The 25083-nt window shown below is 43.5% G+C and overlaps 1 protein-coding gene and 1 long non-coding RNA gene across 3 annotated transcripts in view; one reads left to right on the top strand and one right to left on the bottom strand.

Moving 5' to 3' along the window:
• LOC133483642 (dedicator of cytokinesis protein 9-like) overlaps window positions 1–25083 on the top strand; it is a 61920-nt gene that overhangs the window by 24058 nt on the left and 12779 nt on the right. The window contains exons 20-42 of one of the 2 annotated variants that reach the window (XM_061785137.1): window positions 807–925; window positions 1096–1182; window positions 1606–1695; window positions 4748–4863; window positions 4946–5015; window positions 5115–5240; window positions 6071–6142; window positions 6227–6373; window positions 6519–6602; window positions 6689–6800; window positions 6870–7048; window positions 8038–8145; window positions 8508–8595; window positions 11764–11858; window positions 13075–13189; window positions 16389–16455; window positions 16548–16595; window positions 18583–18650; window positions 21300–21415; window positions 21709–21846; window positions 23009–23191; window positions 23272–23385; window positions 25035–25083. The exon at window positions 25035–25083 is cut by the window's right edge and continues 167 nt beyond it. In XM_061785137.1, the coding sequence (XP_061641121.1) occupies window positions 807–925; window positions 1096–1182; window positions 1606–1695; window positions 4748–4863; window positions 4946–5015; window positions 5115–5240; window positions 6071–6142; window positions 6227–6373; window positions 6519–6602; window positions 6689–6800; window positions 6870–7048; window positions 8038–8145; window positions 8508–8595; window positions 11764–11858; window positions 13075–13189; window positions 16389–16455; window positions 16548–16595; window positions 18583–18650; window positions 21300–21415; window positions 21709–21846; window positions 23009–23191; window positions 23272–23385; window positions 25035–25083 (2391 nt within the window). Of the gene's footprint in view, window positions 1–806; window positions 926–1095; window positions 1183–1605; window positions 1696–4747; window positions 4864–4945; window positions 5016–5114; window positions 5241–6070; window positions 6143–6226; window positions 6374–6518; window positions 6603–6688; window positions 6801–6869; window positions 7049–8037; window positions 8146–8507; window positions 8596–11763; window positions 11859–13074; window positions 13190–16388; window positions 16456–16547; window positions 16596–18510; window positions 18651–21299; window positions 21416–21708; window positions 21847–23008; window positions 23192–23271; window positions 23386–25034 lie in introns of both variants that reach the window. The other variant, XM_061785128.1, reaches the window with a different exon arrangement.
• Window positions 10918–13880, bottom strand: LOC133483652 (uncharacterized). Its single transcript, XR_009790171.1, has 3 exons — window positions 13749–13880; window positions 11710–11816; window positions 10918–11635 (listed from the first exon to the last, which is right to left on the bottom strand). It is a non-coding gene; the product is annotated as an uncharacterized LOC133483652 (long non-coding RNA).

Below are 25083 nucleotides of genomic sequence, written 5' to 3'. Positions count from 1 at the left end.
AGGGGTAATTCCCAAAGTGTTTGACTGTCCAAAATCTCTAAAGCGTTCAGAGTTGCTCTCACTGGAGGTCAGGGGCCAATAATTTGGACATTTCCAACTTTGTGGGAGCAGTTTTGAGATGACCCCTTCCTGTTCCAACATGACTGTGCATCAGTGCACAAATCAAGGTTCATAAAGACATGGATGAGAGAGTTTGATGTGGATGAATTTAACTGGCCTGCACAATCCTGACATCAACCCAATACAACACCTTTGGATGAATTAGAGCAGAGACTGAGAGCCAGGACTTATCGTACATCATCAGTGTGTAACCTCACAAATGCGCTTCTGGAAATATTGTCATAAATTTCCATAAACGCACTCCTAAACCTTGTGGAAAACCTTCTCAGAAGAGTTTAAGATGTTATAACTGCAGAGGTTGGACCGATGTCACATTAAACCCTATGGATTAATAACGGGATGCCACTTCAATTCATATCTGAGTCAAGGCAGGTAACTGAATACTTTTGGCAATATAGTGTGCACATATATAAACTTTCTAGATAAAAGTCGCTGCTTGAAAGAGGGGTTCAGTTGGAGTCCATTTCTGCCCCTCAAAGTATGCATTCAAATACCCTCGGGCCAATTATAGGAATATTTCTTGGGCCAAAATATATGAGAATAAAGCAATATATTTGAGAAGCACTATTGTGACAAGCCAGAAGATATAATGATGTTTTCACCCCCATTAGTGGCTATTTTGCTTTTATTTTCTTTGTAACTACATCCAGAGGACTGGTAAAAAAAAGTGTTCTGTGTTCCTACAGTGGGCTCAGCTTGGTGGCCTCTGCTAAGAGATGGCAGGGTCAACATGGCTGAACAGCAGCTACCAGTGACTGCTCATTTACCCCCGAGCTACCTCAGTTCCCTTGATGCTGTCACTAGGGTAAAAATAAAATATTATTAGCTCATTTGTAAAGGACATTTTGGTATACGTAACAGATTTTTCTCAATCCTATTTTAAAGATCCCATTAGGATTGGATTGAGACCTTTTACAGAACAAATACCAGGACAACAAATATTCATGTATCTCAAGCCACCATTTGTCATTGCAGCATTCTGGCTTGGACATCAAGTGGGTTGATGGAGGAAAGCCTCTGTTCAGAGTCTCAGCGCTTCTTGTTTCCACAATTTACACTCAGGTATCATGTGAATAAACACATAATGACCTCTCATTACACCACTCTTGCTGTATAGAGACTGTAATGTATTTACCTTCTACTTCCACCTTTCTCAACTGATTTGAACCTTTCCACGCTCATAATGTTCAGCTAATTCAGGACATACAGTATATAAAGCTACTGTTTGAAAACATTCCCCAAATGCCTACATTTTCACACAAAAAAATCCCACATTGGGATTTTGTACACATTTACCACCTCCTTAAACAGTTCTTGACTGATTTAAACCGTTCCAAGTTTCACATTCTACATTACAACAATTCAATTAATTTGAAAGCATTTCAGGCCAGCGTCAGTTCTTCAGCATTCACATGAATTTCTACAGACATTAAATTTTCTGGTTGGGAAATATGTTTCTTATATATTAATTCTTCATTCATTTAGGATCAACACCTGCACAATTTCTTCCACCACTGTGAAAGCATTGAAGTGTACGAACAAGCATCAGAGGGCAGGCTGGTGAAATTCCTAAAGGTTACATATTCAATCTTTTGAAGGAAAACAAGACCTGTCATTTATTAATGTTCCGAAAAATGGGTGCAGTGCTGGGCGGTGGCCAAAGGCGGGGACCTTGGCGATACGAACCCCGGCTACAGAAGCTGGCTCTAGGGACGTGGAATGTCACCTCTCTGGCAGGGAAGGAGCCCGAGCTGGTGTGTGAGGTCGAGAAGTTCCGAATAGATATAGTCGGACTCGCCTCCACGCACAGCTTGGGGTCTGGTACCAGTCCTCTCGAGAGGGGTTGGACTCTCTTCCACTCTGGAGTTGCCCACGGTGAGAGGCGCCGAGCAGGTGTGGGTATACTTATTGCTCCCCGGCTCGGCGCCTGTATGTTGGGGTTCACCCCGGTGGACGAGAGGGTAGCCTCCCTCCGCCTTCGGGTGGGGGGACGGGTCCTGACTGTTGTTTGTGCGTATGCACCAAACAGCAGTTCAGCGTATCCACCCTTTTTGGAGTCCTTGGAGGGGGTCCTGGAGAGCGTTCCCGCTGGGGACTCCATCATTGTGCTGGGGGACTTCAATGCTCACGTGGGCAATGACAGTGAGACCTGGAAGGGCGTGATTGGGAGGAACGGCCCCCCCCGATCAGAACCTGAGCGGTGTTCTGTTATTGGACTTCTGTGCTCATCACGGATTGTCCATAACGAACACCATGTTCAAACATAAGGGTGTCCACATGTGCACTTGGCACCAAGACACCCTTGGTCGCAGTTCGATGATCGACTTTGTGGTCATGTCATCGGACTTGCGGCTGCATGTCTTGGACACTCGGGTAAAGAGAGGGGCGGAGCTGTCAACTGATCACCACCTGGTGGTGAGTTGGCTCCAATGGTGGGGGAAGATGCCGGTCCGACGTGGCAGGCCCAAACGTATTGTGAGGGTCTGCTGGGAACGTCTGGCGGAATCCCCTGTCAGAAGGAGTTTCAACTCCCACCTCCGACAGAACTTTGCTCATGTTCCGGGGGAGGCGGGAGACATCGAGTCCGAGTGGACCATGTTCCGCGCCTCCATTGCTGAGACGGCCGACCGGAGCTGTGGCCGTAAGGTGGTTGGTGCCCTTCGTGGCGGCAATTCCCGAACCCGTTGGTGGACACGGTTTTGGCCTGTAGGACTCCTGAGGCAGCTGATGGGTACTGGCTTGCCAAGCGGAATGCAGCTTTGGTGGTCGCTGAAGCAAAAACTCGGGTATGGAAGGAGTTCAGTGAGGACATGGAGAAAGACTTCCGGACGGCTTCGAGGAAATTCTGGTTCACCATCCGGCGTCTCAGGAGGGGGAAGCAGTGCACCATCAACACTGTGTATAGTGGGGATGGGGCGCTGCTGACCTCGACTTGGGACGTTGTGAGCCGGTGGGGAGAATACTTTAAAGACCTCCTCAATTCCACCAACACGCCTTCCCATGAGCGAGCAGAGTCTGGGTTCTCTGAGGCGGGCTCTCCTATCTCTGGGGTTGAGGTCACCGAGGTGGTTAAAAAGCTCCTCGGTGGCAAGGCCCCGGGGTTGGATGAGATTCGCTCTGAGTTCCTCTGGATGGCTCTGGATGTTGTAGGGCTGTCCTGGTTGACACGCATCTGCAACAACGCGTGGACATCGGGGACAGTGCCTCTGGATTGGCAGACTGGGGTGGTGGTCCCCCTTTTTAAGAAAGGGGACCACCACCCCAGTCCCCCTTCTTAAACCCTCCGGTGCCCCTTTTTAAGAAGGGGGACCGGAGGATGTGTTCCAACTACAAGGGGATCACACTCCTCAGCCTCCCTGGTAAGGTCTATTCAGGGGTGCTGGAGAGGAGGGTCTGTCAGGAAGTTGAATCTCAGATTCAGGAGGAACAGTGTGGTTTTCGTCCTGGCCATGGAACAGTCGACCAGCTCTACACCCTTGACAGGGTCCTTGAGGGTGCATGGGAGTTCGCCCAACCAGTCTACATGTGTTTTGTGGACTTGGAGAAGGCGTTCGACCGTGTCCCTCGGGGGGTCCTCTGGGGCGTGCTTCGGGAGTATGGGAGTATGGGATACCAAACCCCCTGATACGGGCTGTTCGGTCCCTGTACGACCGGAGTCAGAATTTGGTCCGCATATCGGGCAGTAAGTCGGACTCGTTTCCGGTGAGGGTTGGACTCCGCCAAGGCTACCCTTTGTCACCGATTCTGTTCATAACTTTTATGGACAGAATTTCTAGGTATTACATCTCTGCTTTTTGCAGATGATGTGGTTCTGTTGGCTTCATCAAGCTGTGACCGCCAACTCTCACTGGAGCAGTTCGCAGCCGAGTGTGAAGCTGCTGGGATGAGAATCAGCACCTCCAAATCTGAGACCATGGTCCTCAGTCGGAAAAAGGTGGCGTGCCCTCTCCAGGTCGGGGATGAGATCCTGCCCCAAGCAGAGGAGTTCAAGTATCTTGGGGTCTTGTTCACGAGTGAGGGAAGAATGGAACGGGAGATCGACAGGCGGATAGGTGCAGCGTCTGCAGTGATGCAGACTTTGTATTGATCCGTTGTGGTAAAGAAGGAGCTAAGCCGAAAGGCGAAGCTCCCGATTTACTGCTCGATATACGTTCCTTCCCTCACCTATGGTCACGAGCTGTGGGTTGTGACCGAAAGAACAAGATCCCGGATACAAGCGGCCGTTTCCTCTGCAGGGTGTCCGGGCTCTCCCTTAGAGAAAGGGTGAGAAGCTCGGTCATCCGGGAGGATCTCAGAGTAGAGCCGCTGCTCCTTCACATCGAGAGGAGCCAGATGAGGTGGCTCGGGCATCTGATTCGGATGCCTCCCGGATGCCTCCCTGGTGAGGTGTTCCGTGCATGTCCCACCGGGAGGAGACCCCGGAGACGACCCAGGACACGCTGGAGAGACTACATCCTACGGCTAGCCTGGGAACGCCTCGGGATCCCCCCGGAAGAGATGGATGAAGTGGCTGGGGAGAGGGAAGTCTGGGCGTCCCTGCTAAAGCTACTGCCCCCGCGACCCGTCCTTGGCTAAGCGGTAGAAAATGGATGGATGGAAAAATGCAATCTACTTCCTTCCTTGACAGAGTCTCCACGCGGTGGAGGGTCATATCATGGTGAATTTTCTGCCCACCATCCTCAACCAGCTGTTTTGTGTCCTCACCAGGGCCTCACATGAAGATGTGGCTGTCAATGTGACAAGGTGAGGTCACAACCATGAGGACAATGGTCTACGCAACACTTTTGTATCCCATTTAACAATATGTCGATCTATTTTTCTTTAGGGTAATGGTGCACATTGTAGCACAGTGCCATGAAGAGGGGCTTGAGCGTTACCTGAGGTCTTATGTCAAGGTCGCTATGTGTCTTGTGGATACAATTACAGTGTTAACACTGGCTATGTTTTCTCCAATAAAACGCAGCATCTTTTTTGTTTGTTTTTCCTTTTCACAGTTTGTCTTTAAACCAGAGCTTTATTCCTCCAACAATGTAAGAAACATTCATGAGGAGCTGACAAAAGCCATGACAGCAATTCTGAAGCCATCCACTGATTTCCTAACAAGCAACAAGCTGTTGAAGGTAACTCACATTCATGGTTAGCACTACTTTAAAAGCGTGCTTTGAAACATCCTCAAGTATAAATAATTGTTGCTTTAAAGCAATGGTTCTCAACTGTCCTCACCCTTCGACCCGCATATTCCGATTGTTGCAGTCACTATCCACTTTTATAGAAGTTAAAATATTTTTTGTTTTGTTTAGAAATGGCTTCTTTATATTTTTAAACCCTGTTTCAAATGAGTTCGACATACCACTAAAAGCACATTGCTAGCCATGACGCCCACTAGCTAGAGGCTGAGCTGCAGTATTTGTTTACAGAGTAAACTAGTGACTAGAGCACAAGTGAGTAACATTTCCTGTCCTATACCTATTATGTTCCATGTACTGTACCGGAAATATTAGAATATCAATACATGTAATTTCTTAGTAGCTGTGCGCAACCCTCCCAAAGTGGGTTCATGACCCACTTTTGGGTCCCTACCCACCAGGTGAGAATCACTGCCTTCAAGCATGTGGAAGTGCAAAGACAACGGTCTGATTAACTAATATGTTTCTAAGGATTTTCTTAGATAGGTTAAATGAGTTTTCTGACATTCTTAAACAAAAAACATTAGAATGATACATTAAAAAGGAAGTGGAACTAAAAATTAATGTGCCAACATGTTTTTTTTTTGCCACAAGACTCTCTCTATAGGTGTGGACTTTATTGACATTTAAGCTACTGTAGTAAATATAAATAGACAGTAATATAAAAATACAAGCAAATAAACCAAGCTGATGAATGTATACAATAAAAGTGACATTTTCCATGTTAAAATGTTTTTAGTAACAGATCTTACTTTGCGTTACAGCACTCGTGGTACTTCTTTGAAGCGTTGGTCAAATCAATGGCTCATTATCTCATAGAGAGTTGTAGAGTCAAGGTAGGTCTTTTTTCAGTTGTTCTTCAGACCCTCTCCCACATTCCAAGTGGAAACTGTAGTTCTTTTTTTCTTGTCCTGGTCCAGCTATCAAGAAACCAACGTTTTTCTGCCTCCTTCTACCATGCTGTCGAGAGCTTGGTCATTATGCTGATGCCTCACATCACCCAGAAATACAAGGACAACCTGGATGCGGCACGCAATGCTAATCACAGCCTAGCAGTTTTCATTAAAGTTGGTTTCACACCTTGAATTTGCAATAAAGCATCCCCCTTTTTCGATATTCCCAACTGGACTGGGGTCGTTCTGTCAATGTTGCACACAATGCCTTCTTCATACTTCTGTACATTGACTAGCATTATTTCTATTTTTCCATCAGCGGTGCTTCACCTTTATGGACCGTGGTTTTGTGTTCAAGCAGATCAATAACTATGTGAACTGCTTCATACCTGGCGACCCCAAGGTTTTGAAATACAGTTCTTTTTTACTTAAAATGTTACAAGCTCCCTCAAGCTACACAAGTTAAATTGTCCCTGATTTTTCTTCCAGACTTTGCAAGAGTTTAAGTTTGAGTTCCTGAGAGTTGTGTGCAACCATGAGCATTACATCCCTCTCAATCTTCCAATGCCAGTTGGAAAAAGCCGCATACACAGGTTTCAAGGTAAGCTTGATTATTTATTCGTCTCGCGATCCAGATTTCTTTGAGCTGGAGTTAACTTGCTGTTTATAGATTTTCAACTGGACTACTCCCTGACTGATGACTTCTGTCGAAACCACTTTCTGGTGGGTCTGCTGCTGAGGGAGCTGGGGAGCGCGTTACAGGAGAGCCGAGAGATTCAGCAGATCGCCATCCAGGTGCTGAAGGGGCTGATGGTTAAACACGCATTTGATGACCGCTATGCTGCCAAAGTGAGTGTCCAGCTCGTACGTTAGTCTCATTTAGTAGTCAGACTAATAGGTAATAAACCGATCATATTATTTGATTCGGCCAGCTTTTACACACTTTGTATGAGATTTTATTTGAAGACTAATTTAAATTAGTATTACTCTAATTACAGAAACAGGGTTTCAAATCAATGCTAATGTTAGTTTTTTTTCTTCTTGGGAGTACGTGCTAGGTGTATTAGCTGCTATGCTAACTGTTCATGTCTACCTCTAGATGGTGTAAATGTTGAGAGATAACTTCAGTGCACGATTACTACTGTTTGAAAATATGTTTATCATAAAACAAAATGTTTTAACAGTTACAAGGATGTCATCAACAATATAAAACTCATTTTATCTGTTATATTTGATATATATATTGGTCAATAAGAGGGAGGAACGAGAGAAACATCCATTCATCCATTTTCTGCACTGGTTATCCTCAGTAGGGTCGCGGGCATGCTGGAGCCTATCCCAGCTATCTTCGGGCGAGAGGCGGGGTACACATTGAACTGGTCGCCAGCCAGTCGCAGAGCACACATAAACATACAACCATTCACACCTACAGGCAATTTAGAGTCTTCAGTCAACCTACCATGCATGTTATTGGGATGTGGGAGGATTCCGGTGTACCAGGAGAAAACCCAGGCAGGCACGGGGAGAACATGCAAACGCCACACAGGCGGGGCCGGGATTTGAACCTCGGTCCTCAGAACTGTGAGGCAGATGTGCTAACCAGTCGTACACCGTGCCGCCCACGAGAGAAATAATAATAAATAAATAAATAAATAATATTTAGGAATCACTACAACTACAGTTACAGTTAGTCTCAGGAAAAGTATAATTTACACATCAAGTGCATGTTTTTGTGTTTTGTGCATTGATTATTTGAAAATTTTCATGGAGGGGAAGGGGTGTTCGCCAGAAAATATTCTCCAATTCTGGAATGACCTATATATGAACCTCCATTCCAGAGCTATCAGGCCAGACTTGCCACACTCTACCTGCCCTTGTTTGGCCTACTGCAGCAGAACACCCACAGACTGGAAAGCAAGGAGTTTGTCCTTCCAAGTCACCAAAAAGTAAGCGTGACATCTGGCGGTATAATAGAATATTGCAGTTACAAGCACAGTGGCATTTCAGACTTAAAAACGAAGAGCTCTTTTCCAAAATGCAATAAAACAATTTGATTCTCCATCCATGATCCATCCATCCATTTTCCACACCGCTTGTCCACATTGGGGTGCAAAAATTCTACAAATATTCATACATGTTCTATACATTATATTTTCTACTGTTAAAAAAACTAATTTAAATAGAGTGTACACACTCACCATGTAGGAGCATGGAAAGAGTGATCATTTTGAAACTTGGCCATTTGTCTTGTTTTGGAAAAATAAAAAATGACTCAGAATGATAGTTTTCGTTCCCTTTTATTTTGCAGAACCCGCGGGAGGACTTGCTGGTGGTGAACTCACTGGTGACCCCGCAAAAGCATAGCACTTACATAGACAAAGATGTTTTCGGAGCAAGTGAGTTCCTTCAACAACATTTCACCAAAGATTCACTGTACCATCTGGGAATAGCTCCACACAAGGATGTTACTGCTTTCGTACCTTGTACCAACCACTTCTATAGCTTTGGGAACATACTAACATCTGTGCCAGTTTGGCTCTGGAAATGATACAAACAGTTACTGGGGAGTAATATACAGCAAATACAGACCCTTTACAAAGTTTATTGATTTCCATAATCCCATTCAAAAAGTAAAACTTTAATAGATTATAAATTCAGGGCCCACAATTTAAACAATTTCAAGTATTTATTTGCTTATTTTTACATCATTTGGGATTCCAGCTCATAAAACCCACAAAATCAGGAATTCAAAAAATTAGAATACTGTGAAGAAATCAGCCCAAAATTTGCAGGCCATAAATGTTTTAAACTGAGTGTCACACACGAATCATCTACTAAACTCAAAGCACCTGCACAGGTTTGCCCAAGTATTGCTTCAGTTTGGTTCAATTGTCTCAGTTGGGTTCAATATGGGGAAGACTGCAGACTTGACAACTGGCCAGAAGACCATCATTGATACCCTCCATAGGACTGTAAGCCACAAAAGTTCATAGCTAAGGAGGTTGGCTGTTCACAGAGTGCTGTCTCCAAGCAGGAGAAGATGCAAATGCAAAAGAGATGACAGTGTGCTTCAGCGGATTATAAAACAGAGAAGATTCAAGAATCTAGCAGAGATCCCGAAAGAGTGGAATGAGTCGGGAGTCACAGCTTCAAAAACCACCACATTCAGATGCATGCGGGAGATGGGCTACAACTGTCGGGATCCTCGGGTCAAGCCACTTCTGAGCCTGAGCCAACGTAAGAAGCGTCTCAACTGGGCCAAGGAGAAGGACTGGACTGTTGGCCAGTGGTCTAAGGTCCTCTTTTCCAGTGAAAGTAAAGCATGCCTTTCATTCAGGAATCAAGGTCAAAGGATTTGGAGGAAGATAGGTGACGAACAGAACCCAAGCTGCTTAAGGTCCAGTGTGAAATATCCACAGTCAGTCATGAGTTGGGGTGCAAAGTCCAGTGCCGGTATTGGTAAACTCTGCTTTCTTAAATCCAAGCTCACCGCAACAGTCTACCAAAATGTTTTAGAGGACTTCATGATTCCTTCTGCTGAGGATAGAGATGCAGATTTCATCTTCCAGCAAGACCTGGCCCCTGCCATACCGCCAGAAGCACCAAAACCTAGTTTGTTGGCCATGCCATCACAGTGCTTGACTGGCCAGGCAACTCACTGGATCGAAATCCAATTGAGAATCTGTTGGGGTATTATCAAGAGGAAAATGAGGGGCACCAGACCTAATAACAGGTCAAGAACTGACAACAAGCATCAAAGAAATCTGGGCATCCGTAACTCCCAGGCAATGCCACAGGGTGATTGTCTCAATGTCACGGCTCTTCAGTGATTAAATCAAAGGGATTCCCAACAAAGTATTGATTAACACATCGTTTTTGAAAGTACCACATTTTGATTGATTTAATGTGACCCTAATTTCTTTCTTTTTTTTTCTACAAAAACTGAGAAATAAATGGTGATTTCTTCACAGTATTCCAATTTTTTGAATTCCTGATTTCATGGGTTTTATGAGCTGGAAGTCCAAATTATGTAAAAATAAACCAATAAATACTTGAAATTGTTTAAATTGTGGGCCCTGAATCTATAATCTATGAAAGTTCAACTTTTTAAATGGAATTATAGAAATAAACTTTTACATGATATTAAATTTTTTTTGGAAAGGGTCTGTATATCTTTTAAATTTGACACAGCACAGAGAAGAGTGTTGTTAACAACCCTGTCAACTTTGAATGATGAAAAAGATGGGGTATGAGAATTGAGATTTCAAAATTGTGAAAAATCAAGCCGTTGTCTCCACTCTCGCCACCAGCTAGCTTGAAAGCTAACAGGCTTCTGAGGCTCCTTTTGACCAGCAGACAGGAGCCAAGCTCATCCATGGCGTCACTTCCTTGCTTGGGAATTCAAATAACGACACCGTGCTGTTCTGTAATTGTGGCATCCAGAGAAGATAATTTTGTGGGGGTGCAGGCATAGCTAGCTAGCGAACTGCAAGCCATGGCAGAATGGGCCTAATAATAAATAACTCTAAGGCGCTCAGCTCTTATATAGTGTGTCAGGTTCAAGACACCTAAAACACTTGTAAAAAACAAGACAGACACCGAGGCAGTTCCGTTTTCAGACTTGCAAGGAGAAACGGACGAGAGTGTGTTTAGTTACAGTCTCTATACCGCTCTGAGTTCACTCTGTCCGTCCCCTCTCTTTTTATTTCCTTTTGGGCAGTTCCTAGTTACACAGCTGTTGCTGCTATAAAGTTGGGGGAGCACGTAGCAGCATCGTAAACAATCACATATATGACTCTTTGTGGAGATGTGTTCTTCCTCAGGGTTGATTGCTTCAAACTTTGACTTCTGACCGCAAAATGTTCCAGCCGCTATCTTTTTGATGAGGGCCCAGTCCTCTTCACAGACGTCAACTTTTATGATACAATCAACATACTGCTAAATGCATGCTTTGAAAATACTATAAGAGTAAATATGGGATAACAATGTACTTTTATTCTAACATAGTGGCCTCACTGGGTGCGGTTTTAGCTCCCTAACCCCCCCTCCCCCCCAAAGAAATTAGGAAAACTGAAGTGGTGAAAAACTGTTCAATGCTCTCTCTTCACAATTAAGTACAACATATAGTAGTTCTCTGTTTTTGCACGTTTTCAGCAATTCAAACATTTATAAGAAACAAATCTCTGAATTCACTCTACAGGGTCTTTAAGAGTAGTTTTTCTGGATGAAACAAGTGGACTCATTTAATTCTGATAATTACCATACACTCACAGATAATAGTACATATTCAAACTTTTGGCCCACAATGTTTTATCGGTGGGCTGCCTCAAAGGGTCCCTCTTATAGCTTGGGAACATACGTAAATTTTTTCACTGTGTGAAATGTACACATTTTTCCAAAAATCAGGAGCTCTATGCGTGTACTGCATATTCTACCCTGAGGAAAAAACCTGAGTAAGAAGGCTGATATTCCAAGATACAGACTTACTGTAAATGCAGCTGTGCACTAACCCTGATTTGTCAGCGGAGCCTCTCCTCACAACTCCACTCCCAATGTTGGTCCAGTTCACATTGCAGACTCCAGAAGCTCCCTGGTTTCCACCGACTCTGAAAGCAGCCTGCTGGACAAGAGTTATGACAGGGCACACTCCCAGGAGAAGGTAGACACATGAATAACACACTGCATTTTTATTTTTGTTTAAGACTCATATTAGAAAATTTTCATTAGATTTCTTTGCACTTCAACTACCATACATCTTGTGCACAAAGCCTCCGTTCCCCTTCCTCTCCAACGTATCAACACCCCAAGGAGAAATGTAGGAGTCACTGACTGGTGACCTGTCACCTCAAGTCAGTTGGGATACAGAGGTAGTGGAACCATGGGGCACTGGGTGCACGTAACACACTTTTCACCCTATGTGCCCCTATGTGTGTGATGTGCCTCTTTGCTCCATTACATTCCAGAAAGCAAATTAACAAAAGCCAACACACTTTTACATTTCAGGAAAAATAACAAAAGCTGAAACACTTTTACATTTCAGAAAACACATTAACAAAAGCAGAAACACTCACAAAACACGAAACAAACCCGGAAAGGAATTTCACAGACATTTTTAAATATCCTCCTTGCCCTTTTTTCGGCAAGACCCGCCCCACTTCAACATGATTGGCTCCTGCATCGCGGGTAGGGTAGGCTATGCAGATGTAACGATCCCAGCTATCCATTTTCTGGACCGCTTTTCCTCACTCGGGTCGCGGGCGTGCTGGAGCCTATCCCAGCTAACTGCGGGCAAGAGGCGGGGTACACCCTGAACTGGTCGCCAGCCAATTGTAGGGCACATATAAACAAACAACCATTTGCACTCACATTCATACCTCCGGACAATTTAGTCTTCAATCAACCTACCTTGCATGTTTTTGGGATGTGGGAGGAAACCGGAGTGCCCAGAGAAAACTCACGCAGGAGAACAAGCAAACTCCACATAGGTGAGGCCGGGATTTGAACCCTGGTCCTCAGAACTGTGAGGAAGATGTGCTAAGCAGTCGCCCACCGTGCCGCATGTCCATCCCAAATATAATAACAAAACTGCATTTCCATCCCAAATATGATTAAAAAAACAAAAAACAAAGAAGTTTGTTATGGTTTGGTTTAGGACTAGGGTTGGGGTTAGGGCAGTTTAGGAGGAGTTAAGGTTAGGATTATGGTGGTTAAGGTGGTTGAATATTTTCCTTGGAAACTTGTAGCAAATGTGCTGCATCTTTAGTTTTTACTACTACTTGTGGGCTTCGAGTAAAATTCTATTCCTGTCTAAAGAATACATTGTCTGACTTTCTCACAACTGGCTGTAGTTTACTTTCTCACTCTCTATGTATCAGAACCAGTCTGCTTCATCTTTGGGAAGCGCTGTGCTGAGTTGCAACAAAATGGACCGAGACGAGAGCAAAAACCTGCTCATGTGCTTTTTGCATATCCTTAAGAGCATGTCAGAAGGTATGTGCATTTCTTTGTAGTAATACTGTATCACTGTTTACTGGAAATTACAATTCCCTCAGAAATTGTGTGTGAATGTTGTGGGCAGTGTTGACACAGTTACCTTGAAAAAGTAACTTAGTTACTTTACTATTACTTGATTTCAAAAGTAACTAAGTTAGAAAAAAGTAACTTTTTAGTTACTTTCAGCAGCTGTCAAGTGGCAGGAATAGCACTTATCCACAGTACAAAAAAGCATTAGCTTAACCGTACCCATTACTTGGTAATGTACGACACACAAGTTACAGAATTATGTCATCAACATGGAAATAACTTAAATATGAGTGTAGTTGAAGCCACATTAAATGAGCAACTTAGAGCAGACTTGCCAAATAGCCACTTAAATATAAACAAGCACACCATTCTCAGTACACTTCTTTAAAGACTCTTGATAGACAGACAGACAGACAGACAGACAGACAGAGACACAGACTGCAGCAACCCTGCTGATTGACTGGGGGTCCATGAAGGCAACTGTGTGCGTGTGTGTGTGTGCGCGTGCTCATAGTGTACAACGAACCTTAGTATTGTCCTCTTTAGAGAAACTCGAGTTAGTGACTGTATTTCCAGTTGAAGTATGCCAGTCCCTCTTCAGAGTCGTCAGCGTCCATTGTGTTAGCGCCGGTGGCTGCTCGGGTACACGTGAGTTGACCATGTGCGGAAAACGAGCAATACGTAATGTGACGTCTTTGCCCCAGACGGCTCCGTTTATAAATATTTCGCCTTTTTTCGATATTGTAGTTAGTCGTCCTGTACATGTTAGTTATGGATAGTTAAGAATATAGTGTGTTTCGCCTGTTTTGTTCCCAAGTACTGTTGATTATGAATGATAAATATCTGTTGCCTGAGCATAAATAGCATAGTTTGATATCAAAAGCATGTCAAGCTCTGGTTCTCGTGAACAAAAAAGTAACTATTGGCAGCTAAACCAAAGTAACTGTAATCTCCATCCATCCATCCATCTATTTTCTACCGCTTATCCGAGGTCAGGTCGTGGGGGCAGTAGCTTTAGCAGGGACGCCCAGACTTCCCTCTCCCCAGCCACTTCATCCAGCTCTTCCGGTGGGATCCCGAGGCGTTCCCAGGTCAGCCGAAGGATGTAGTCTCTCCAGCGTGTCCTGGGTCGTCCTTGGGGTCTCCTCCTGGTGGGACGTGCCCTGAACACCTCACCAGGGAGGCGTCTGGGAGGCATCCGAATCAGATGCCCCAGCCACCTCATCTGGCTCCTCTCGATATGGAGGAGCAGTGGCTCTACTCTGAGATCCTCCCGGATGACCGAGCTTCTCACCCTATCTCTAAAGGAGAGCTCGGACACCCTGCGGAGGAAACTCATTTCGGCCGCTTGTTCTTGATCTTGTTCTTTCTGTCACGACCCACAGCTCGTGACCATAGGTGAGGGTAGGAACGCCTGTTGAGCTCCCGTTCCATTCTTCCCTCCGTCGTGAACAAGACCCCAAGATACTTGAACTCCTCCACTTGGGGCAGGATCTCAGGAGAGGGCACGCCACCCTTTTCCAACTGAGGACCATGGTCTCAGATTTGGAGGTGCTGATTCTCATCCCTGCTGCTGCGAACTGCTCCCATGAGAGTTGGAGGTCATGGCTTGATGAAGCCAACAGAACCACATCATCTGCAAAAAGCAGAGCTGCAAAACTGAGGCCACCAAATCGGACTCCCTCTACGCTTCAGCTGCGCCGAGAAATTCTGTCTAAAAAAGTTATGAACAAATTCAGTGACAAAGGGCAGGCTTGGCGGAGTCCAACCCTCACCGGAAACGAGTCCGACTTACTGCCGGATATGCGGACCAATCTCTGACTCTGGTCGTACAGGGACCGAACAGCCCGTATCAGGGCGTTCGGTACCCCATACTCCCGAAGCACCCCCCACAGGACCCCCTGAGGGACACAGTCGAACGCCTTCTCCAAGTCCACAAACCACATGTAGACTGGTTGGGCGAACTCCCATGCACCCTCGAGGACCCTGCCAAGGGTGTAGAGCTGGTCCACTGTTCCACGGCCAGGACGAAAACCACACCGGTCCTCCTGAATCTGAGATTCAACTTCCTGACTGACCTTCCTCTCAACCCCTGAATAGACCTTACCATGGAAGCTGAGGAGTGTGATTCCCCTATAGTTGGAACACACCCTCCGTTCCCCCTTCTTAAAATGGGGATCCACCACCCCAGTCTGCCAATCCAGAGGCACTGTCCCTGATGTCCACGCGATGTTGCAGAGGCGTGTTAACCAGGACAGCCCTACAACATCCAGAGCCTTGAGGAACTCCGGGGGAATCTCATCCACCCCCGGGGCCACCGAGGAGCTTTTTAACCACCTCGGTGACCTCAACCCCAGAGATAGGAGAGCCAGCCTCAGAGAACCCAGACTCTGCTCCCTCATGGGAATGCGTGTCACTGAAATTGAGGAGGTCTTTGAAGTATTCTCCCCACCGGCTCACAACGTCCCGAGTCGAGGTCAGCAGCGCCCCATCCCTGCTATACACCGTGTTAATGGTGCACTGCTTCCCCCTCCTGAGACGCCGGAGGGTGGACCAGAATTTCCTCGAAGCCGTCCGGAAGTCTTTCTCCATGGCCTCACCGAACTCCTCCCATGCCCGAGTTTTTGCTTCAGCGACCAGTGCTTTGTATGGTACCTCACCTAGGACCTGTTTGCCATGGATGACCGTCACATGGACATAAAGCCCCAGACAACTTAGCTCCTAGGATCTTTGGGACACACAAACCCCTCCCCCACGATAAGGTGATGACTCAAGGAGGGGTAACTGTAATCTGACTACTCTAATATAAGAAGTAACGCGATAGATTACTCATGACGTCACCGGACCACAATTTTGAGTAACGCGTTACTCAAAAAATGCGTAACACATGACCGGCATCTTTGGTTGAGGGATGCTGTTGCTAAACTGAAATCCCAAAGAAATTGAAGATAGTGGATATGCAGTATTCCATCTGTGAGCGGAGTATGACCACATCTGATTTGGGGCAGAATATATGGATATGTGCGTAATGTGGTGTGCTGGTCATATTGAATACACCACACCATGCAAGAGCAATAACAACACACATTGCAATTTTTTACTCGTCATGTGTGGGGTCACAACATAAGGGGTACTGTTTATTACACCTTGCTTTTGTCACTCTTAGATGCCCTTTATGCATACTGGAAAAAAGCATCATCATCTGAGCTAATGGACTTTTTTACACTCTTAGAGTAAGTATGAAGCTATAGCATACAATAGTGTGAAGAAGTGGTTATGTGAACACCCAGATCTCATGTTTTATTTAATTTGGTCCTATTTGCAGAGTCTGTCTTCATCAGTTTAGATACATGGGGAAGCGAGTCGTTGTCAGGTGGAGTAAAAGTTTTTAGTAGCTGTGAAAATTAATAAAATGTACAGTGAAAAAGTATTTGCCACCTTCTCAAGTTCATATTGCATTGTTTCCCCACTACAATGTTTAAGATCATCAAACAAATATCAGTGGAAGACACCTCAAGTAAACATAAAATGCAGTTTTTAAATGGTGATGTGACTTTATTTATGTAGGAAAAAGGGGGCCATTACGTTTTCACACATGGCCAGGTAGCTATGAATATTTTTTTCCCCTTAATAAATAAAGTCACATCACCATTTAAAAACTGCATTTTATATTTACTTGAGGTGCCTTTGTCTGATATTTACATTTGTTTGATCATCAAACAAAGTGGGGAAACTACAGTATGCAAAAAAACTAATAATTTGAGAAGGGGGCAAATACTTTTTCACAGCACTTTATCATTTTCTGAATAAACAAACATTTTCTTTGAGTCTTTGAATCATTTTGCTTTGTCTGCCATCCTTACTGCTACTGGCAAACTATTCATTCGGTTAATGTGGCCCTTAACCACTCCCGCATGGGTAAGAGTCTGCAACCTTTGCATCATGCTTCTTTTTATTACAACCCCAATTTCAATGAAGTTGGGACGTTGTGTTAAATATAAATACAATACAATATAATACAATGATTTGCAAATCATGTTCGACCTATATTTAATTGAATACACTACAAAGACAAGATATTTAATGTTCAAACAATCACAAAGCAAAAAATCATTAAGAATTTCATGGCTGCAACACGTTCCAAAAAAGCTGGGACAGGGTCTCCGTTGTCTTATTTTACGCTCCATAATGCGCCACACATTTTCAATGGGAGACAGGTCTGGACTGCAGGCAGGCCTGTCTAGTACCCAGACTCTTTTACTACGAAGCCACGCTGTTGTAACACGTGCAGAATGTGGTTTGGCATTGTCTTGCTGAAATAAGCAGGGGCTGAAATAAGCAGGGGCGTCCATGAAAAAGACGTTGCTTGGATAGCAGCATATGTTTCTCCAAAACCTGTATGTCAATTTCCAAAAACAATTTGAAATGTGGACTCGTCGGACCACAGAACACAGATAAGCCGGCGGTGTTTCTGGGTTCGGTGATAAATGGCTTTTGCTTAGCATAGTAGAGTTTCAAGTTGCACTTACGGATGTAGCGCTGAATTGTATTTACTGACATTGGTTTTCTGAAGTGTTCCTGAGCCCATGTGGTGATATCCTTTACACATTGATGTCGGTTTTTGATGCAGTGCCACCTGAGGGATCGAAGGTCACGGGCATTCAATGTTGATTTTCGGCCTTGCCGCTTACATGCAGTGATTTCTCCAGATTCTCTGAACCTTTTGATGATGATATGGACCGTCGATGATGAAATCCCTAAATTCAATTTTACGTTGAGGAACATTGTCCTTAAACTGTTTGACTATTTTCTCACGCACTTGTTCACAAATAGGTGAACGCCCCATCTTTGCTTGTAAATGACAGCAATTTAGGGAAGCTCCTTAAATATCCAATCATGGCACCCACCTATTTCCAATTAGCCTGTTCACCTGTGGGATGTTCCAAACAGGTGTTTGATGAGCATTCCTCAACTTTCTCAGTCTTTTTTGCAACCTGTCCCAGCTTTTTTGAAAGGTGTTGCAGCCATAAAATTCTAAATGAATTATTATTTGCTAAAAACAATAAAGTTTATCAGTTTGAACATTAAATATCTTGTCTTTGTAGTGTATTCAATTAAATATAGGTTGAACATGATTTGCAAATCATTGTATTCTGTTTTTATTTGTTTAACACAATGTCCCAACTTCATTGGAATTGGGGTTGTCCATAATTTATTGATCATACCAAACATCTGATTTCAGTCGAAGCAAATTGACATCTTACGTATATTTGTTTTGCTGCCAACAGGAACCATGATGTGGCAATGCCTCTGGGTCCAGCAGATCGGAAGTCGTTAACTTTGCCTGTGTCTCGAAACAGGGCAGGGATCCTGCATGCCCGCTTGCAACAGCTTGGGACATTGGAGGTTTCACACTCACTCAACAACAGTAAGATTTTGCTGTCTTTTAACAATTGACACATACAGTCCAACACACCCACCCCCCAAAAAAAGAAACGTTTTTGACCAAGTATGTATACCAAGTACATCCACCATTTTGCCCAATTTGATTTTACAAAATATACAATAATCCAACCCAGCTATTTCTTTTCAAATTTCAGTGGCAGTTGCATATTCTACACTGAACAAATAAATATATGAACACAACACTTTTGTTCATGGGGTGACACGTCCGGTTAGTATGCTGGCCATGCAAGAACTGGGAAGTTTTCAGCTTCCAGGAATTGTGTAAAGATGAATGGCCCCAACATAGGGCCATTCATCATCATCCATCCATCCATCCATTTTCTGAGCCGCTTCTCCTCACTAGGGTTGCGGGCGTGCTGGAGCCTATCCCAGCCATCATCGGGCAGGAGGCGGGGTACACCCTGAACTGATTGCCAGCCAATCGCGGGGCACATACAAACAAACGTTCGCACACACATTCCTAAGGGCAATTTAGAGTCTTCAATTAACCTACCATGCATGTTTTTGGGATGTGGGAGGAAACCGGAGTGCCCGGAGAAAACCCACGCAGGCACGGGGAGAACATGCAAACTCCACACAGGCGGGGCCGGGGATTGAACCAGTCGTTCGCCATGCCGCCCATTCATCATCATGCTTGGCAAAATAGAGATGATTCTGATTCTGATTGTTGGATGAATGGCACAACTGATCAGTTCTACGTGAAGGAGTGGATGAGGAGGACATGATGTGTGTGTGAGGCAAATGTTGGTCACAACATATACTAACTGGTTTTTTAAACACCACCCCCTCAACCCTCCTCAGACTTCTCCAATACAATAAAATGTCACATTTACGAGTGGCCTTTTATTGTGGACAACCTAAGGCAGACCTGTGTGTTGTCTCATCTTAATCTGACACAAATATGAGGTGGATGAATCATTTTAGCATAGAAAAAGTCATAGCTCTTTGTGTTCTGCTCATGAAAATCGGAGCAAAAAAAGTGTTATGTTAATATTTTTGTTCAGTATACAATAGTTGTCAATGAGGAATTTTTTTTTGGCGCACAGGAAACGTAAACTATTATAGTCTAAGGTTCAGTACCAATATAAAACAAAGTAACACTCATACTGTATGTTGTTTCTCTAATCAAACAAGCTATCATACAACCCCAATTCCAATGAAGTTGGGATGTTAAACATAAATAAAAACAGAATCCAATGATTTGCAAATTATGTTCAACCTATATTCAATTGAATACACTACAAAGACAAGATATTTAATGTTCAAATTTATACACTTTATTGTTTTTAGCAAATAATCATTAACTTAGAATTTTATGGCTGCAACATGTTCCAAAAAAGCTGGGACAGGTGGCAAAAAAGACTGAGAAAGTTAAGGAATGCTCATCAAACACCTGTTTGGAACATCCCACAGGTGAACAGGCTAATTGGGAACAGGTGGGTGCCATGATTGGGTATAAAAGGAGCTTCTCTGAATTGCTCAGTCATTCACAAGCAAAGATGGGGCGAGGAACACTTCAGAAAACCAATGTCAGTAAATACAGTTCGGTGCAATATCCGTGAGTGAAACTTAAAACTCTACTATGCAAAGCAAAAGCCATTTATCACCAACACCCAGAAACGCCGCTGGCTTCTCTGGGCCCGAGCTCATCTGAGATGGACTGATGAAAAGTGGAAAAATGTTCTGTGGTCTGACGAGTCCACATTTCAAATTGTTTTTGGAAATTTTGGACGTCGTGTCTTCCGGGCCAAAGAGGAAAAGAACCATCCGGACTGTTATGGACGCAAAGTTCAAAAGCCAGCATCTGGGATGGTATGGGGCTGTCATAGTGCCAATGGCATAGGTAACTTACACATCTGTGAAGGCACCATTAATACTGAAAGGTACATACAGGTTTTGGAGAAACATATGCTTCCATCCAAGCAACGTCTTTTTCATGGACGCCCCTGCTTATTTCAGCAAGACGATGCCAAACCACATTCTGCACGTGTTACAACAGCGTGGCTTCGTAGTAAAAGAGTGCGGGTACTAGACAGGCCTGCCTGCAGTCCAGACCTGTCTCCCATTGAAAATGTGTGGCGCATTATATGAAGCGTACAATATGACAACGGAGACTCCGGACTGTTGAACAGCTGAAGCTGTACATCAAGCAAGAATGGGAAAGAATTTCACCAACAAAGCTTCAACAATTAGTGTCCTCAGTTCCCAAACATTTATTGAATATTGTTAAACGAAATGGTGATGTAACACAGTGGTAAACATGACCCTGTCCCAGCTTTTTTGGAACATGTTGCAGCCATACATTTCTAAGTTAATGATTATTTGTTTAAAACAATAAGGTTTATCAGTTTGAACATTAAATATCTTGTCTTTGTATTGTATTCAATTAAATATAGGTTGAACATGATTTGCAAATAATTGTATTCTGTTTTTATTTGTTTAACACAACGTCCCAACTTCCTTGGAATTGGGGTTGTATAATAATGGCAGCTCGAATTAATTACAATAACACTTATCTTCTTCCAAGAAACATTGGGTAATCAAGTCATGTCTCAGGAAGTATCACATAAATGGCTATAATAAATCCACAAAGACCTTGTGTTGTCATCAGTGTACTCCCATACAGAAGTCGATGTAAGCAGCCAATGTTTGCTGGAGGCCAACGTGTCCACAGAAGTCTGTTTGACTGTGCTGGACACACTGAGCATTTTCATTATGGGATTTAAGGTACAGTATTTATGGCGATGACTTGCAAATACATTGAATGCAACCCGTTTAAGGAAGGAACTTTTAAAGCAAAACAAGGAAACAAAAGAATTATGATAAATCATCTTTTTATGGGGAAAAAAAACTTAATTTAATTTCAATTGGAAAGCTAATTGAAACAAAAATACCCCTCCTACAGTATGTGGATATGACTGTGTTGAGAATTCACCCGTCAAAGTACCTTTGTCATTTTGTCACTGTATATAACTACACATCCAATGTGTTCACATACTGTATATTGTTTCCTCCCTCAGAGCCAGTTGAACTCAGATCTTGGCCACAATCCACTGATGAAGAAAGTATTTGAGGTGCATCTGTGCTTCCTGCAAATACCTCAGTCTGAGGCTGCTCTCAGGCAGGTCTTCACCTCACTGAGGACTTTTATCTACAAGGTGAACCATCTTGATTGGAATGGCAATTGGTATTTCAAACACATAATATGGGAAAATGCCTCTTTAATGAATTAATTAATGATTGCAACCCTAGCAACCCTTTAGTGCTCAGTGACTGTTTTTTTTTTGTCAATGTCTTTCTGTCTCCAAAGTGTTCTCTGTCAATTGACTGTCTGTTGTCGTACTAGAGCGGCTCCAACTACCGGAGACAAATTCCTTGTGTGTTTTTGGACATACTTGACGAATAAAGATGATTCTGATTCTGATTGGTTAATCAATCGCAGCTTGGGAAAGGCTTCTTAGTTCCTTCTCAATGCAGCATGGCTGTTTACACAAAGCGAGGTCTATAAAGCCATGCTTAGATGAATTTGGTGCAGAGGAACTTGAGAGCCCTGACCACAAGGCTAGTGAACACTTTTGAGATGTACTAAAATGGAGATTGGAGGATAGTGGGATTCTCTCTCAGATCCATCATGAGTGACCACAAATCCACAATTTCTTATTTTCCTGTAGGTGTAATGGCCTGGTGTTCTAATATATATGTAATTTTTTTATGTATCCTGTATCTAAAAGGGCTTTAGAATAGTGTCCCAGAAAAGTTCCAGGTCTGGTGTCACAAATGATACATTTCAAATCCAAACTACAAACTACATGTTTTCCCCTTCAAAGTAATCCCCCTGGAGTCTAGCACACTTTCCCAGGCTTCTCGGCGAAGCCTCCATGCACTCTTGGACGGATTCTTCCGGGATCCTCTGGAACTCCGTCCTCCTGGGAATCTTGATGTTGTCCACGTCTTCAAAACTGGTCCCTTTGATGACCCCCTTGAGTCTGGGAAAGAGGAAAAAAAATCACACAGAACCAGGTCAGTTGAGTAACGAGGTTGCACCAGCGGCACCATGTTCTTCTTGGCAAGGAACTATCAGATGCTCACAGCATTGTGTGGGGACACTGCCATAAGTTGTCCTACAGTTGCCTCACCGCTTCCCACGTATTGAACAAACCAAATGCAGCAGGATATTTTCGTAGACGTGCTAGTTGATGGTGTGGCCCGCACTGAAGGGGATTTAAATATATCTTTCGTGACACCAGTCTTGCAGCTTTTCTGACACAACTCGTATTTTGCAAGTTCCTACAAAATGTAATTTTCTCCCCCATCCTCTAGTTCCCCTGCGCGTTCTTTGATGGCCGGGCCGACATGTGTGCCTCCTTATGCTATGCGATCCTGAAGTGTTGCAACTCCAAGCTGAGCTCCCTCCGAAATGCCGCTGCCAATCTCCTTTACATTCTAATGAAGAGCAACTTTGACTACACCAGATGTAAATCGTTTGTCAGAACCCACCTGCAAGTAGGTATTGATGAAAATCATTCTTTGTTTGTCTGTCCAGTGTTTGAATCTCATATTTGTTTGCTCTGCATTCTGCTCAGGTGGTAATTGCTGTCAGTCAGCTGATTGCTGATGTCATCGGCATCGGTAGCACACGTTTCCAGCAGTCTTTATCGATCATTAACAATTGTGCAAATGGTGATGAAAGCATCAAGGTAATCGGTGGATTGGTGATGTCTAACACTTAAATTAAATCAGCTCTGTTTTTATGGCTTTGTACAGCAGATAAAAAAACAGGTGAACAAAGCACACAATCCCAGAGTACATGAGGTCCAGCCTCCTGCAGCATAAATAAAACAGTAGTCACGATTTTTACATCACATGAATTTCCTTTCACTTAGTTTAATTCAGCCCTGATTGGGTTACGACTAGTCCATGGCGTCCTCTGCCTTTCCCCCCAAAAGTCAGCTGGGATAGGCTCTAGCACACCTGCAACCCTAATGAGGATAAGCAAAATAGAAAATTGATGGCTGCAAGGATAGTTGAATTCATATCACTTTGCTGAACTTACAACCTCAATTCCAATGAAGTTGGGACGTTGTGTTAAACTTAAATAAAAACAGAATACAATGATTTGCAAATCATGTTCAACCAATATTTAATTGAATACACTACAAAGACAAGATATTTAATGTTCAAACTGATAAACTTTATTGTTTTTAGTAAATAATCATTAACTTAGAATTTTATGGCTGCAACACGTTCCGAAAAAAGCTGGGACAGGGTCATGTTTATCACTGTGTTACATCACCTTTTCTTTTAACAACATTCAATAAACATTTGGGAACTGAGGACACTAATTGTTGAAGCTTTGTAGGCGGAATTCTTTCCCATTCTTGCTTGATGTACAGCTTCAGCTGTTCAACAGTCTGGGGTCTCTGTTATCGTATTTTACGTTTACACAGCCCCATACCATCACAGATGCTGGCTTTTGAAATTTGCATCCATAACAGTCCGGATGGTTCTTTTCCGCTTTGGCCCGGAGGACACGACGTCCACATTTTCCAAAAACAATTTGAAATGTGGACTCGTCGGACCACAGAACACTTTTCCACATTGTATCAGTCCATCTTAAATGAGCTCGGGCCCAGAGAAGCCGGCGGCGTTTCTGGGTGTTGTTGATAAATGGCTTTTGCTTTGCATAGTAGAGTTTTAGGTTGAACTTATGGATGTAGCGCCGAACTGTATTTACTGACATTGGTTTTCTGAAGTGTTCCTGAGCCCATGTGGTGATATCGTTTACACATTGATGTCGGTTTTTGATGCAGTGCCGTCTGAGGGATCGAAGGTCACGGGCATTCCATGTTGGTTTTTGGAACGTGTTGCAGCCATAAAATTCTAAGTTAATGATTATTTGCTAAAAACAATAAAGTTTATCAGTTTTAACATTAAATATCGTGTCTTTGTAGTGTATTCAATTAAATATAGGCTGAACATGATTTGCAAATCATTGTATTCTGTTTTTATTTATGTTTAACACAACATCCCAACTTCATTGGAATTGGGGTTGTAATTTCAAATTAGCTCCCGTCACTTTATGTGGGTCACTTCACTTCACCAAATGCTAGTTCAGTTCATTTAGTTTTATTTAATTCATTATCTTGTCTTCAGTCCACAATCATTTCAAAGGAACCCATTTCACACAGTTGTCTTCCCTTTTAGCATACTTTTTTTTCTACTTCAGTTAATATAACGAACATGAGTGGACTAAAGCATATTGTATTACGAAATGAAGTTAGGTTAGGGTTATTTGACTTCTGTATACTTGACTGTAGTTAAGCGATGGCAATGCTGTGTTTTTTAGCATACTGCGTTCCCATCAGATGTGAAGGACCTGACCAAACGAATCAGAA

The sequence above is a fragment of the Phyllopteryx taeniolatus genome, chromosome 1 (genome assembly GCF_024500385.1).
Source record: "Phyllopteryx taeniolatus isolate TA_2022b chromosome 1, UOR_Ptae_1.2, whole genome shotgun sequence".
NCBI lineage: Eukaryota > Metazoa > Chordata > Actinopteri > Syngnathiformes > Syngnathidae > Phyllopteryx > Phyllopteryx taeniolatus.
Note: the sequence above shows the minus strand (reverse complement) of the source record. Positions and strands in the feature narration are given on the sequence as shown.